Source organism: Canis aureus, chromosome 1 (genome assembly GCF_053574225.1).
Source record: "Canis aureus isolate CA01 chromosome 1, VMU_Caureus_v.1.0, whole genome shotgun sequence".
Lineage (NCBI taxonomy): Eukaryota > Metazoa > Chordata > Mammalia > Carnivora > Canidae > Canis > Canis aureus.
In genome coordinates, this window is record NC_135611.1 from 48,110,122 (window position 1) to 48,125,514 (window position 15,393).

At 37.1% G+C, this 15,393-nt stretch overlaps 1 protein-coding gene across 11 annotated transcripts in view; it reads right to left on the bottom strand.

Annotated features, from left to right (window-relative positions):
• Window positions 1-7,761: 7,761 nt before the first annotated feature.
• SERAC1 (serine active site containing 1) overlaps window positions 7,762-15,393 on the bottom strand; it is a 69,518-nt gene continuing 61,886 nt past the window's right edge. For all 11 annotated transcript variants that reach the window (XM_077898427.1, XM_077898397.1, XM_077898436.1 and 8 more), the window contains 5 exons: window positions 14,492-14,586; window positions 13,233-13,330; window positions 12,115-12,297; window positions 10,858-11,001; window positions 7,762-9,055 (listed from right to left, as the gene is read on the bottom strand). In XM_077898427.1, the coding sequence (XP_077754553.1) occupies window positions 8,919-9,055; window positions 10,858-11,001; window positions 12,115-12,297; window positions 13,233-13,330; window positions 14,492-14,586 (657 nt within the window). In that variant the 3' untranslated portion in view covers window positions 7,762-8,918. The remainder of the gene's footprint in view (window positions 9,056-10,857; window positions 11,002-12,114; window positions 12,298-13,232; window positions 13,331-14,491; window positions 14,587-15,393) is intronic.

Below are 15,393 nucleotides of genomic sequence, written 5' to 3' on the forward strand. Positions count from 1 at the left end.
GTGAAATATGCCATTGGAATTTTGATAGGAAATGGATTAAATCTACCTCATATTCTTATGTAAAGCAACACTTGGTATACAAGAACTCAGTAAATGTTCACTGAATTACAGTTCTATTTTATTATTAAAATGAGAAGCCAACTAGGAAGTTACTATATTCCAGGCCAAATGTGAAAACCTAAACTGAAGACTGTGCCAGTCAAAATGGAAAAGGATTCTGGTATTTTTTGAGACTAGACACCTTTTGGTAGTTAATCATATATGGGAAAGAAGGGTCAAAACAACTGAAAAGAGTCCTGTTTGAAGGAATATAATGAATTGTTTGAAATAGAAGAAATGGACTTGAGGATAAACAGAATATACAATTCTTAGGCTTTCAAATGTTTAAAATTCTTTTAATAAAATTAATTTCAGCTCTATTGAGATATAGTTGACATATAAAACTAAAATAAAATACACTTGTGATCTGATATAAATACATGTGAAAGGATTTTCCCCATCTAGTTAACACATTTATCACCTCATATATCATTTGTATGTGTATGTGAGAATATTGAAATTTAACTCATAGCAAATTTGAATTATATATTACAGTGTTGTCAATTATAGTCACTGTTTTACAGTAGATCCTCAGACCTTATTCACCTTATAGCTGAAAGTATGTATATTTTTTTAATAGCTGAAAGTTTGTACCTTTTTACCAACCTCTTCCTATTTCCTCCTTTAGCCCCTGGCAAACCACTTTTCTACTGTTTCTGAGTTTTACTTTTTTCTTTCTTTCTTTCCTTTTTTTTTTTTTTTTTTTTAAAGATCCACATATAAGTGATACCATAGGCCATTTGTGTTTTCCTGGCTGGCTTACTTCAGTTAGCATAATGCCCTCAAGTTCCACCCATGTTGTCACAAATGGCAGGATTTCCTCTTTTCTTATGGCTGAATAATATTCCATCATATGTATATACCAAATCTTTATTCATATGTTAATAGACACTTTAGTTGTCTCCTTATCTTACCTATTGTGAGTAATGCTGTAATAAACATGGGAGTGCAGATACCTCTTCAATATCCTGTTTTCACTTCCTTTGGATATTTACGCAGAAATGAGATTGCTGGGTCATATGGTAGTTTTCTTTTCAGTGGCCACATAATTTACATTCCAGCCAACAGTGCACAAGTGTTCCATTTCCTCTACATCCTTGCCAACACTTGCTATCTCTCATCTCTTCATGTTAACCATCCTATAATCATGAAAGGATATTTGATTGTGGTTTTTATTTGAATTTTTTTTTTTTTTTTTTTTTTTTTTTTGGTTTTTATTTGAATTTGATTTGAGCTGATGACTAATGATATTGAGCACCTTTTCATATACCTGTCAGTCATTCATGTTTTCCTTGGAAAAATACCCATTTTAAAGTCAAATTGATATTTACTATTAAGTTGTATGCATTCTTTATATATTTTAGATATTAACCCCATATCAAGTTTATGATTTGCAAATATTTCCTCCCATTCCGTAGGCTGCCTTTTCATTTAGTTGATGGTTCCTTTGCTGTGCAGAAGCCTTTTGGTTTAATGTGCCAGTTGGTTTTTGTTTTGCTTCTGTTGCCTTTGTTTTTGGCATCAAATCCAAAAAATCATTGCCAAGATTAATGTTAAGATGGTTATCAGCTATATTTCCTTCTAGGAGTTTTATGGTTTAAGGTTCAAGTCTTTATTTTGAGTTGATTTTTGTGTATGGTGTAGATAGTGGTTCAGTTCCATTCTTTTGCATGTGGCTGTCCAATTTTCCCATCACTCATTGAAGAGACTATCCTTTCCCAACAATATATTCTTGGCTTCTTTTCCATAAATTGACCATATATGTACAGCTTTATTTCTGGGCTCCCTATTCTATTATCTATTGTCTTTTTATCCCAATATCATGCTGTTTTGGTTACTACAGCTTTGTAACATAGTTTGAAATCAGGAAGTGTGCTGCCTTGTTTCTTTTTCTCAAAATTGCTTTTGCTCTTTGGGGTCTTTTCTAGTTCCACAAGAATTTTAGGATTGTTTCTTCTAGTTCTGAGGGGGAAAATGCCATTTGAATTTTGATGGGGACTGCACTGAAACTGTAGGTTGCTTTGGATAGTAAGGACATTTTAATAATACTAAGTCTTCCAGCACATAAGCATGGAATATCTTTCATTTATTGTGTCTATTTCTTACATCAATGTCCTACAGTTTTTAGTGTACAGATCTTTCACCTCCTTGTTTAAATTTAGTCCTTAGTTATTTTTTGATGCAATTGTGAATGGGATTGTTTTCTTAAATTCTAATAGTTTATTGATGTATAGAAACCTGATTTTTTTTTTGTATATTGATTTTGTATCCTGCAACTTTACTGAATTAATTTATAAGTTTTTTTGGTAAAGTCCTTATAGAGTTTTCTAAATAAAATGTTGTCTGCCAATAGAAACAGTTTTACTTCTTCCTTTACAATTCAGATTACTTTTTTCTTGCCTAAGCACTCTGGTTAGGCCATCCAATCCTATGCTGAATAAAAAGTGGCAAGAAAACGTGGCAAGAGTGTGGGCACTCTTGTTCCTGATCTTAGAGGAAATGATTTCAGCTTTTCACGATGTTATCTTTGGGGTTGTCATATTAAGGTGAGGTATGTTCCCTCTATAGCCACATTGTTGAGAGTTTTTATCATGAATTGTCAAATTTTTTGAATGCTTTTTCTTCATTTTGTCAGTGTGGTATACCACATTGATTGATTTGCAGATGTTGAACCATCTCAAATCCTTGGAATAAATTCCACTTGATCATGGTGTATGATCTTTCTATTATACTGTTGAATTCAGTTGGCTAATATATTTTGCAGAGCATTTTTACATCTATTTCATCAGGGATGTGGTTCTTGTCAGGTTTTACTTCAGGGTAATGCTGGCCTCATGAATTTGGAAGTATTCCCTCTTCTATTTTTTGGAAGAGTTTGAGAGGGATTAGTATTAATTCTTCTTTAAATATTTGGTAGATTCATCAAAGAAATGATCTGGTCCAGGACTTTTCTTTATTGGATTTTTTTTTGACTACTGATTCAATCTCTTTACTAGTAATTGGACTGTGCAGATTTTCTATTCCTTCACAATTCAGTTATAGTAGATTATATGTCTAGGATTTTATCTGTTTCTTCTGGGTTGTCCACTATATTCATAAATATTGTTCCTATTAGTCTCATGATTCTCAGTATTTGTGTTGTTAGTTGTAATGTCTTTCACTCCTTTTTTTTTTTTTTTTAAGTTCCAAAAAAGGCTTTATTACTTAGAGGGGAGGGGTTCAGTCCTTCTTGGCTGCCACTTTTCTTATAGTTTCCAGGATGTTGCTCAGCTCCTGTCTCTTCTTGGCATGGATGTATGTTCCCACCCTTTTCTTGATGAACCTGAGGGCCCATTTGTCCTTGGAGACTGAGCAGCTCCATAGTATGTAGTGATGCCACACACTTCTCAGATGTTCCACATGAACTTGGTGTGCGCCTGTAGCAGTGGTTGTGTCTCAGCTTGCTCACATTCACTTTGTGGAGCTTGTTGAGGCTGTAAGGTAGCACAGAGCCATGGCTGCTGCTCTTCATTAGAGGGCTATTCAAGGGCCTCCTCTTTCATTTCTAATTTTATTTGGGTCCTCTCCCTTTTGTTTATCTTGGGTAGGGTAGCTAGTTTGTTTTACCTTTTCAAAATCCAGCTCAGATTCACTGATATTTTCTATTATTTTTCATGGACCCCAACGTGGTGCTTGAACTCATGAACCTGAGAACAAGACCCAAGTTGATATCGAGTCAGACACTTAACCAACTGAGCCACCCAGGTACCCCTCTATTATCTTTTGAGAATCTATTTCATGTATTCCCATTGTGATTTTTCTTTCCTTTACTAACTTTGGGCATAGTTGGGTGTTTTTTTCTGGTTACTTAAGACAAAGTTAGGTTGTTTGAAATCTTTTTTTCTTAGTTGTAGGCATTTGTTGCTGTAAACTTCCCTCTTAGAAATGGTTTTGCTACATTCCTTGAGTTTTGGTATGTTGTATTTCCATTTTGATTTGTCTCAAGGTATTTTTTATTTTTTTCTTTAACCCATTGCTTATTCAGCTGCATGTTTAATCTCCACATATTTGTGAATTTTCCAGTTTCCTTCTTTTCATTGATTTCTAGTTTCACACCACTGTAGTCAGTAAAGATGCTTGATAGATTTCAGTCTTCTTAAATTTATTGACTTGTTTTGTGGCCTAATGTATCATCTATCCTGGAGAATGTTCTACATGCACTTGAGAACAATGCGTATTCTGCTATTGTTGGATGGAATGTTCTGTAATTATCTATTAAGTCCGTCTGGCCTGATGTCATTTAAGTCCAATGTTTATTAACTTCTGTCTGGATGATGTATACATTATTGAAAAGCAGGGTACTAAAGTTCCTATTACCGGGTTTTTTACTCTTCAGGTGTGTTAATATTTGTTTCATATATTTACATGCTATGTTGGGTATGCAAATATTTACAAATATATGTTTTTGGATTGACCCTTTTATTATATAACTTTCTTTTTGTACATTTCTTTTATTGGAGTTCAATTTGCCAACATATAGCATAACATCCAGTGCTCATCCCGTCAAGTTGTCCCTAATTACAGTCTTTGGCTTTAAGTCTATTTTGTCTAATATAAAAAAAAGCTACTCCTGCTTTCTGGTTTCCATTTGTATCAAATATCTCCATCTTGGGATCCATGGGTGGCTCAGCCAGTTTAGTGCCTGCCTTTGGCCCAGGGCATGGTCCTGGAGTTCCGGGATCGAGTCCCATGTCAGGCTCCCTGCATGGAGCCTGCTTCTCCCTCTGCCTGTGTCTCTGCCTCTCTCTCTCTCTCTGTCTCTCATGAATAAATAAAATCTTAAAAAAAAATCTCTATCTCTTCACTTGCAGTCTGTGAGTGTCTTATAGGCAGCTATAGTTTGGTTTTATTAAATATACTCAGTGACTCTGTCTTTTGCTTGGAGAATTCAGTCCATTTACATTTAAAGTAATGGTTAATAAAATGGCAACAGTAAGTCCATGTCTAATTGTTTTCCTTTCTCTGTTATATATTTAAGTTTTTGCATTCAGATTACTATGAAGCTTACATAAAACATTTATTTTAAACTAAGTTCAAATGTCTACTAAAGCTATTTTTACACCCATTTTGCTTTTGATGTCACAAATTACATATTCAGATCTTGTATATCCATTAACAAATTGTAGTTTAGTACTTTTGCCTTTTGCCTTCATATTAGATTTATAAGTGATTTACCCGCCACTATTACATTATTAGTGTGTTCTGAATTTAATCATATATTTACCCTTACCAGTGAGATTTATACTTTCATGTTTTCCTGTTACTAACAGCATCCTTTCATTTCTGCTTGAAGGATTCCCTGAACATCTCGAGTAAGGCTGGTCTAGTGGCGATGAACTCCTTCAGCTTTTGCTTGTCTGGAAAACTCTTTATCTCTTCTTCAATTCTGAAGAATTTTGCCAGGTATTCTTGATTGCCAATTTTTTTCTTTCAGCACTTTGATTACACCATTCTCTTCTGGCCTGCAAAGTTTCTGCAGAAAAATCTGCCAACAGTATTATGGGGTTCCCTTGTATATAACCATTTTCTCTTGCTACTCTTAAGATTCTCTGATCTTTAACTTTTGGCAATTTAATTATAATGTATCTTGGTATGGGTATGTTTGGATTCATTTTATTTGATATTCTCTGGGTTTCCTGGTTGGGGAAGAATTCAGCAATTATTTCTTTGAATAAGCTCTCTGCCCCTTTCTCTTTTAAGGAACCCTATAATGCATTTATTCTTTTTGGTCCTCTGATTGGATAAATTCCTGCCATCTTTGAGTTTGTTGATCCTTTCTTCCACACAATCTAGTCTGTCATTGAAACAAACACGCTATTGGATTTGCCAGTTTATATTTTCCAGCTTTATAATTTGTTTGGTAAATGCTTATATATTCTAGGCCTATGTTGAAATTCTCACTTTGCTCATGCAAAGGTCTGTTTCTTAAGTTTCATCTTCTATATTCTTCTGTTTAATCATTTTCCTCATCACTGTTGATTTCTGTGCATTAAGTAAAACACCCACTTCTCCCAGTATTGACAGAGTGGTCTTATTTAGGAGATGAAATTTGTCATTCAGTCTGAGCTCTTGATTCTCTCTCAAACCTTTGTGACTATCCAAGCCACCTTCTTTGTTCTTAGTGTTTGCCACCAGTTGGAGGCTCTGCCAAAACCTGTCAATGTTCCAAAAGGGAGGAGGATCTGTCAGTACCTAGAGGCAGGCTGACTAAAAGCTGGACTTTTAAAGTTGTAAATAGATTTCTTTCAGGGAAAGACTGGGAGATGGGTGTTTCTGCCTACTGCCTCTGTGGTGGGCCCTGAATGTTTGTTTGCTACATGCTGAGGGACCTGCAAACACAGGTTCTGATGGCCACCAAAGTCAGGCATTCGAGGGGTGCATTCCCTGGGTAGCACCCACAAAAGCCAGGTCACAATACATGCACAAGGTTCTTCCAGGGAGACACCAATGACCTGGAATGGGCCAGAGGGAGAATGTAGATATGCCTCCCTTCTACCTCTCCAGTCTCCAGTGAGGATCAAGTAGCCTGAGCCTAAGGCAGCACCTTTAAGATATGCAAACAGGCATCCATTAGCTAGTACTTATTGTTAGCTTACTTACTGTTGTGAGCTAATTGGTATATTCACTGTATCTACATAATAAAACAAGTGGTTAAGTCACTTGTTTGCTGCATAATTAAACAAATGTTGATAGGGTTTACTGATAACCTCAGTTTACCTTCAAATGCTATACTCCAGTTTTAGCTTTGACTATCCCATTCTACAAGTGTCTACCATCTTCAAAATGCTAAAGACAGGTTTAACAGGACCCAGCAATTCCACTCTTAGTATATATCCAAGAGAATGGAAAACATGTCCACATAAAAACTTGTACATAAATGTTTACAGCAGCATTATTCATAATAGCCAAAAAACAGAAAGAACAGAAATATCTATCAGCTGATGAATGCATAATCAAATGGGTATATCTCCACACAACTGAATATTTGACCATAAAAAGGAATGAGGTTCTGATACACGCAACATCATAAATGAACCCTGAAAACAGGCTAAGAAAAAGAAGCCAGACACAAAGGGCCACATATTGTATGATTTCCATTTATATGAAATGTCCATAATAGTCAAATTCATAGAGGAAGTAGATTAGTGTTTGCCAAGGGCTGAGGAAAGGAGGTAAGGAATGATTGCTAATGGGTATAACTTAATTTGGGGGATGATGAAATGTTCTGAAATTAGATAATGGGGAAGGTTGTACAACACTATATTTAAAAGGGTGAATTTTTTTTTTTAATTTATTTTTTATTGGTGTTCAATTTACTAACATACAGAATAACACCCAGTGCCCGTCACCCATTCACTCCCACCCCCCGCCCTCCTCCCCTTCTACCACCCCTAGTTCGTTTCCCAGAGTTAGCAGTCTTTACGTTCTGTCTCCCTTTCTGATATTTCCCACACATTTCTTCTCCCTTCCCTTATATTCCCTTTCACTATTATTTATATTCCCCAAATGAATGAGAACATATAATGTTTGTCCTTCTCCGACTGACTTACTTCACTCAGCATAATACTAAAAGGGTGAATTTTATGGTATGTGATTTCTATCTTAATAATGCTGTTATTTAAATTATTTTTCAAAAAGACTTTATTTATTTATTCACGAGAGACACAGAGAAAGAGGCAGAGATAAGCAGAGGGAGAAGCAGGCTCCTTGCAGGGAGCTCGATGTGGGACTCCATCCCGGAACTCTGGGATCATGCCCTGAGCCGAAGGCAGATGCTCAATCGCTGAGCCACCCAGGCATCCCAATAATGCTATTTAAAAATAAGTCATCAACATGCTTTCCTATTTCCTTTTTTTTTTCTTAAAGATTTTATTTTTAAGCAATCTCTACACCCAATGTGGGGCTAGAATTCACGACCCCCAGATCAAGAGTTACAGTCTTATTAACTGAGCCAGCCAGGCATCCCACGACTTCCTATTTCTCACATGCTCAAGGTCAATTGATACAACTTTCAAATGAGCATGAAAGAAAGGTATACATTATTTAGCTAAAGAGAATCAGAGAATCTTGATAGTAAGTATTGCTAGTATAATATAATGGCTTAGAATAGTTTTATTTCAGACTCTGATCAATAATGGATTAGCTACTTTATCCTTATCTGGGAAAAATTATAAGTATAGGTAGCTATAGTCTCGAAAGAATTACTATAGGCTACAATTCTTTTAAAAAGAGAAGTATTTGTTCTCAGTAGTATGAAAATAAAAACTTATAAGGAATTGACCCATGGATGACAATAGGTCTGACAAAGGTAACATGTGAGACAAAGGTTTACAGAGATATATTTTTTTTAAATTTACAGCACATGGATATCCAGAACAAAAAGCCTTTATATTCTAGTTAAGTCTCCTCTCTAGTCTAGATACCCTCCAAATGGCATTTTTATGGAAGGTGATGATTGTTCTCCCTTTAGAAACCATCAGTGTTCCTCCTGCCATGAGCTGGAGACAGTCACGGATGACAAAGGCATTTTCTATCCATAGCAGTTTGTTCCTTGCACAAGGGACAACACTGCAAAACATAAGCTAGCACACATGGAATTTCTTTTAAATCAAAAGAATCCAGTGTTTGTGCTTTACAGGGCATGAAGTGAGAACAATATTCTGTTTCCTGCAACATGCTCCAGACCACATTGATGCCATAGCGCCTGTGTTTGCATGATTGCTTAGAGCTTAGCAAGAGAAAAAGAACACCAAGTTTCTTGCAAAATGGAAGAAGAGAACTCAGTTTTCAAGGTCTTTGGCTAAAGTTTCACAGATGAATTGTAAGGTACGCTGGTATAAAAAAGCATCCTTTTTCTTTGGCTTACAAATGTTCAAATGGTCAACGTCCACAGGAATTAGATCTCCAATGCCTAAATCTGAAGAAAACAAAAATGTCAATAAAATCTATGTAAAAATATACCCTTCCCCTGTCAATATTGAAAGATAAATAGGTAGTTCCAAATGGTGATTTGGTTGTGATAAGGGATTCAAAAAAGATACAGACCTGGAAGTTTGACCATAGCTAAGCTACATGTGACTACTCTCACAAGAACAGATTCTCAGTAGGTATAAATTTATGCTTTTCATAAATTCTTCATATGTGTTCTGGGCTATTTCTAATTTATTTATTTTTTTTAAAGATTTATTTATTTATTTATTTATGATAGACACAGGAGGAGGGAGAAGCAGGCTCCATGCCAGGAGCCCGACGTGGGACCCAATCCCGGGACTCTAGGATCCTGGGCCAAAGGCAGACGCTAAACCACTGAGCCACCCAGCAATCCCTATTTCTAATTTAATAACAGAATCTGAACAGTATCATCTTCAAAACCTTTATATACATGCATGACATTACTAAATTATTTCAAGCTTCTTTTAACCACCTTTTCTCCTAGTATTTATGTTATTATACTTCATAATGAGCTCCCTTATCCTGATGACAAGAGTGGGAATGTCTCACATAGGATCTATTCTTTACTCTAAAGAAAAAAAAAAAAAAGGATCTATTCTTTACTCTGCCGGGCGGTGGGGGTGGGGGAGATGATTTAGTGCTTGAGGGACTGAGTGGAGGTTCTGCAGTTTCAGCCTAACAAAGTCCACCTGGATCAAAGTGACACGAGGTCCTGGTGAGGACAGCCAGGTAAGGAATACAGGTCATGGTTATGAAGGAAGACAAGCCTCCTCGTGACCCCAAATAAAGGGCAGACAGAATTACAAGGCTCTGTTGCTAGAAACAGCTGGTCCACAATATCTTTACTTTTGCTTCAAGTTTCCAGTCTTTTTTTTTAAGTTCTTCAACTACTAAATAGTAACTCCTTACCCTACAGCATATTACTTTGTGGTGAAAGCCTATTTAAGTTATACTACAGAGTATTACATCTTTCATTTTATTTAGATAATGCATAATGGAGTTAGGAAAACTTATACAGGTTTTAGAACCAATTGGCAGGCACTCCAGATGCACTCTGTCCCTGAGAGCTCTCAGTATGGCCAAGTGCCACCAGGATAGCACCTAACATTGCCTCAGAGGTAAATGGGTTGGCCAGGTGAGAGAAAAGCATTCCAATGAAGGAAATGTGTGGGTTATCTACTACATATGGAGTAATATAGGAGGCTATAAAGAGAATTAAGATTTGGGCCCTACCTCAAAGAGCCTAATATACTACAGTAACAGGTATTGGTTATTTCCTTCAACCTCAGGTTTATAAAAGAAATTGTTGCTTGACTATTCCCCATCTAAGATTCCAATGGAAAAAAACTAATGTTAAAACAATATGATCTTCCATTTACTAAAGCTTCCAAACCTTTAGCTGCATGTAGAAAGCTTTAACAAATCAATTCTCAGTCTGTTAAATGAAATACTCCTTTCACTCTAGCTGATAGAAAAGTTGTCTATTCTTACCTTAATTCAACAGCACTTACTGTGATGGCTAAGTTAGGGGCAGCCAATTAACCTCTGCTAGCTGGCCAGTTAAATGAAGGAAGGGAGGAGTAGTGCCATGGTTGTATGTTGGCAGGGAAATTTTAATCTATAGCTGAAAAGAATAATAAAGTCTAGATCTTCATATAACTGTCTCCTAAAACTGAGAAGCTGAATATATAAGTGGGTTGTTTATAATTAAACTAGGTACCACCAACTAAGCATCTAATAGCAAACAAATTTCAAAAGAGGGAATACCTGCTGATTCCACGGGTACCACATGCAGTTTAATCATGCTACCAATGTAAGTTGGCAGTGTTTCTACAAAATTCAGCACCTGGAAATTTTTGTCTTTAGCAAACTCCAGAAAGTCATCCTGTAGTGTTTTAAGTGCAGGAGAATCTGTAAAATTAAAATTACAGAAAACAAGATTGTGACAAATTCTGTTTACCCAATTCATAATAAAATGTACTAAAGAGAAAATTAGGGTTCTGATTCAAGATAATAACTTATTTTCTCTCCTTCCTAAGAAGCCATTAAGATGAGAGTAAAAAGCTGTAGCCACATCAGAACTGATTGATAGAGGCCAGCAGGCAGAGGGAGAGGTTCCACATGTTATTGGCTGACCGGATACATGTGGGGCCATGTAGTATGTTGGACTGGGGTCCCTCAGAGTGATGGCACCATCACCCTAAAGCACAGCTTCCCATCGGCAAGGCCTGTCTATAATCACAGAGTGCCTGTCCCCCCATTCTCAACTGGATAAAGGCAACCAAGACATACTAGACATACTAGAGCCTCTAGACCCATACTAGAGGATAGCTTACAACTGAAAGAGACCCAGTGGGTAATCAAAAAACCTGGGCACAGAAGACACAGAACTCAGTGAAGAGACAAAGGAACTTTAAGGAAAAACTAATCATATCATTAGAATGATTTCAAAAGAATCAGAGAACAAGAAAGAGTTTCTGGAAAATAAAACTTGACTGCAAAAAATAAGGTTCAAATAGAAGGTTTAGAAGATAAAAGTAACTCTCCATAAAGCAAAAGAAAGAAAATAAATACGAAAAGACAACTGGCATATTAAAGGCTCAGCCAGGGGTTCCAAATCGATTAACAGGGGTTCCAGAAACACAGAAAATGTTTATTAATCAAAATAAGTAAGTACATTATACTTAATACCCTGAAAATCTTGTTTGTTTATATTTTAATAGCTGATTTTCCAAACTCCTGGGAAAAAAGCAGTTCCTTGGTAATTTGGAATAATTCTTAAAATTTTAAATACTTAAGACAGTATTAAAATTATTAATTTGAGCAAATAATGGCTTAAGGAAGGGTATCAGAAAAATCAAGCCCAAACTAAAAATTTTCTGTGATAGTCTAAACACAATTTGTATACAAATAATAAAGTGGGATAATACAGTAAAGTTAGAAACTGTCTTCTTTTTCTCCTTCTCCTGTATAATGGATATTAATATAATCCCAATTCCCTCCATGACAGAAGGTAAATATTACCCTTGCTGAGTTCTTTGACTTCCAAAGAGGGAAACAGAAGATAGCGAATATTAACAGAGTATTCAGCCAGATGGGATCCATGATGAGGGACGCTATAAAAAATAATTCCTCTGGTATTGTTTATAACAGCACTCATTTCTGGCTTCTTGGAGGCTTCCAACAGCATTTTTTTGACAAGAAGACCTAGCCATACAAAGAAAAACAATGCATAAGCTGTTTTTCTTCCCTCCATTAATCTAAAACAAGGGGGTTGGGAAATGCATACAAATGCAAACGAGATGCATACAAATAGGTAAGATTCTAGAAACTCAGCTGAAAGACAGATCTCATATCACAGGATACACTGTCCCATGGAATATTAAGTAATGCTATGTTGGGTGTCCACCAATGAAGTAAATCTGCAGCACCCAGGCTCTCCCATCTTGCCCCCACACCATTAGGACAGTACTAATTATTCAAAAAAGAGTACCATGAAGCTTATCCACCATGGAAAACAAAGCTTCTGTAGGAAAATGCATCTAGGAAGACATCAACTCTTCCATCCCCCCCACCCTGGGCTTGAAGCTGATAATGCAACACAAAGGTCACTTGGATGGTAACAGTGGATCTCTGTGGACCCAGAGGGCTGCAACTACCTCTCCCTCAGCAAAAAGCCCCAAGGCAGAATCTGCAATCCTGAGCATTTCATCAGATAGAAGAGGCCAGAGGCTGTAGCAAGGCCCTCTCGACGGCAGATGGTGACCACTCTCGCGAGGAGTGGGCTGGGAGAAGCAGATGACACCTAGCAAGTGCATGACAGAACCAAAGAGCAGATATCTGCCATCACACCTCCCCCTTAGCAGGCACCGCTTCTGATGTTTACTGATTATTGCTACATGCAAGTATTACACATTGTCAAACGCATGTTCCTTCGACATGGTTTGTTACTAGTGGTCCCCTTGTGGAAAAATAATTGGCATAGAAGCAAAGTAGTAATCTAAAATCTCTTCACTGTATCCAAAAACATTAATTTAGAGGGAAAGGGGGCCAGAATTAAGTGAACCAGGGAGCTGCGGTAACAGGTTAGCCCCACTAGCTGAATAACCTCACAGTGCTGGCTTCACAAAAATGAGACATACCTCCCATGCTATGTGATACCCAAATGACTGGCCTATCTCCAACACCGGCAGCTCTGAGCTTCCTTAGAAGTTCGTTGCTCCTGAATGCGATGGACTTTCTAAACAAAATGAAAACGGCAGACATGATAGGAAGTTATTGATTCTGCATCCTGCTTCCTGCCCTAATTTTACTATCCAAGTTTTTGAGGCAAGAGCTTTTATTGGGCCAATACCACATATAACATTTTGGGGTCAGGATCATCCCTACTCTGTCTGATTTCTACAGCTGCTCATTCCCCATTTCTAACTTAGTCACACTGGCAAAACGGAATACGTAGGTCCAGGACAAGCCATTCATTTACTATACAAGCAGGGTTTGGGTGGCTCAGCAGTTTAGGGCTGCCTTCAGCCCAGGGCCTGATCCTGCCGCAAGTCTCACATCAGGCCCCCTGCATGGAGCCTGCTTCTCCCTCTGCCTGTGTCTCTGCCTCTCTCTCTTTCTGTGTTTCTCATGAATAAATAAATAAAAATCTTTATAAATTAAAAAGTAATTTTCAAGCTAAAAGGGAACTTCAAAACTATCTAGTCTGATAATTTCAAACTGTTTATCTATAAAATCCTCTCCTTGCAGTAACAGTTTGTCAAAGCTCCTTTTGGCTGCAATAAGGAAAGACCCCGGAGAACACTTCCTCCAGCACCTACATGGGGGCCATTCGCAGACAGCACTCAGCTTCCTAACAGTGATTCAGACCAATGCTCTCAATTTGCAGACCAAGCTTCCCAGACAAGTGAGATGACTTGTCTAAGATGACACAGTGGGTCAAAAGTAGAATCAGTTACTCTAGGTCCCAGAGCTCTTCTTCTTATATATACAATTGACACATAAGATATACAAGTGACACAGGCAGCCTGCATTACACAGCATCTTTTCCTTTGCTTCCTATAGCCAATATATACTTGTGAACACAAAAGCAAAAAGCCTCACATTTACTTCTGGGAGTAAAGGAGATTTTGCTATAGAATCCACAGTCCTTATTACTAGAATAGTTATAAATGAACCACTTTAGGAGGCCAACACTGACACTACATCTAATCTAAACCTTATACTATTTCATTGTTTACATGTTATTAAGTCCTTATAGAAGAGAAAAAAGGTTAGGCTTTTCATAATAAAATTCTGTTTGTCGTATCAAAAGATAAAGCTCCCCTCCACCCCTGAGGGTCCACTTGTGGCCTGGACCCTGGGCCTTGCTCTGAGTCCACAGCATCCTCTCTGTTACCTTTCCATAGGACACCTCGTTCTCCAGTCGCTAAGGCTGGTATCATACTCCACAGATATAATTCGGAGAGCAGGACAGTCTCTTGCCAACCATGTCTACACAAAATAAAAGGTACAAAACAACACATGTGAATTTCCACTGCTCCTGTTGTTTCCTAGTGATTGACACCTGTAACTAAAGGCCACTATGATACTGATGACTATTAAACATTACATTGGAATAAAGTTAAAAGGTGACTAGAAAATCAGTTCCAGCATTTTATCTTTTTATGTTTCTGGTCATAACGAGGCATCAATATTTATAGCATAAAGCCAATGAGAGGTTCAAGAGAATATTTTCAGTTTTAATGTGCTATAGCCAAAAGCAAGGAGTTTTTGGACTCCAGATCAAATTGGCTTTTAGAAAGCATTTCATAGAAAGTTATGACCTAGGACAGACCGTACAGCCTGATGGTTGGAGATTCGAGCTGAGAACTCAGATACTTAGTCACAGTTCCATCTCTGGACCTTAGGCCGATCATACTTTCCACAATTAAGTGTTGTCAGAGACAAAATGTAAACCATTCTCTCTGTGGGATAAGCCTCCATGAAGGTGAAAAAGCTATGGTGGTACAAAGCCCTGGAAACTACACACATATCCATTTTCACTGAGCTTTAGGTACACTGTATTCAATGTGTTGATCCCAGAGTTAAGGCTCTTAGAAGAAATATCACTAAGGAAATCCAAAGTAGAATTATTTCTTCAAAGTATTCCTATTGTTATAATTATTAAAATCACAGAACGAGCTAACTATTATGAATGTATTATTTGTTACATTTTTAATAGGAGTGAACTAAAAATGGGTCCTTGCCCATTTTTTACTCAATGAAATATTCTTTTAAAGTTATAGTCCAGGGATGCCT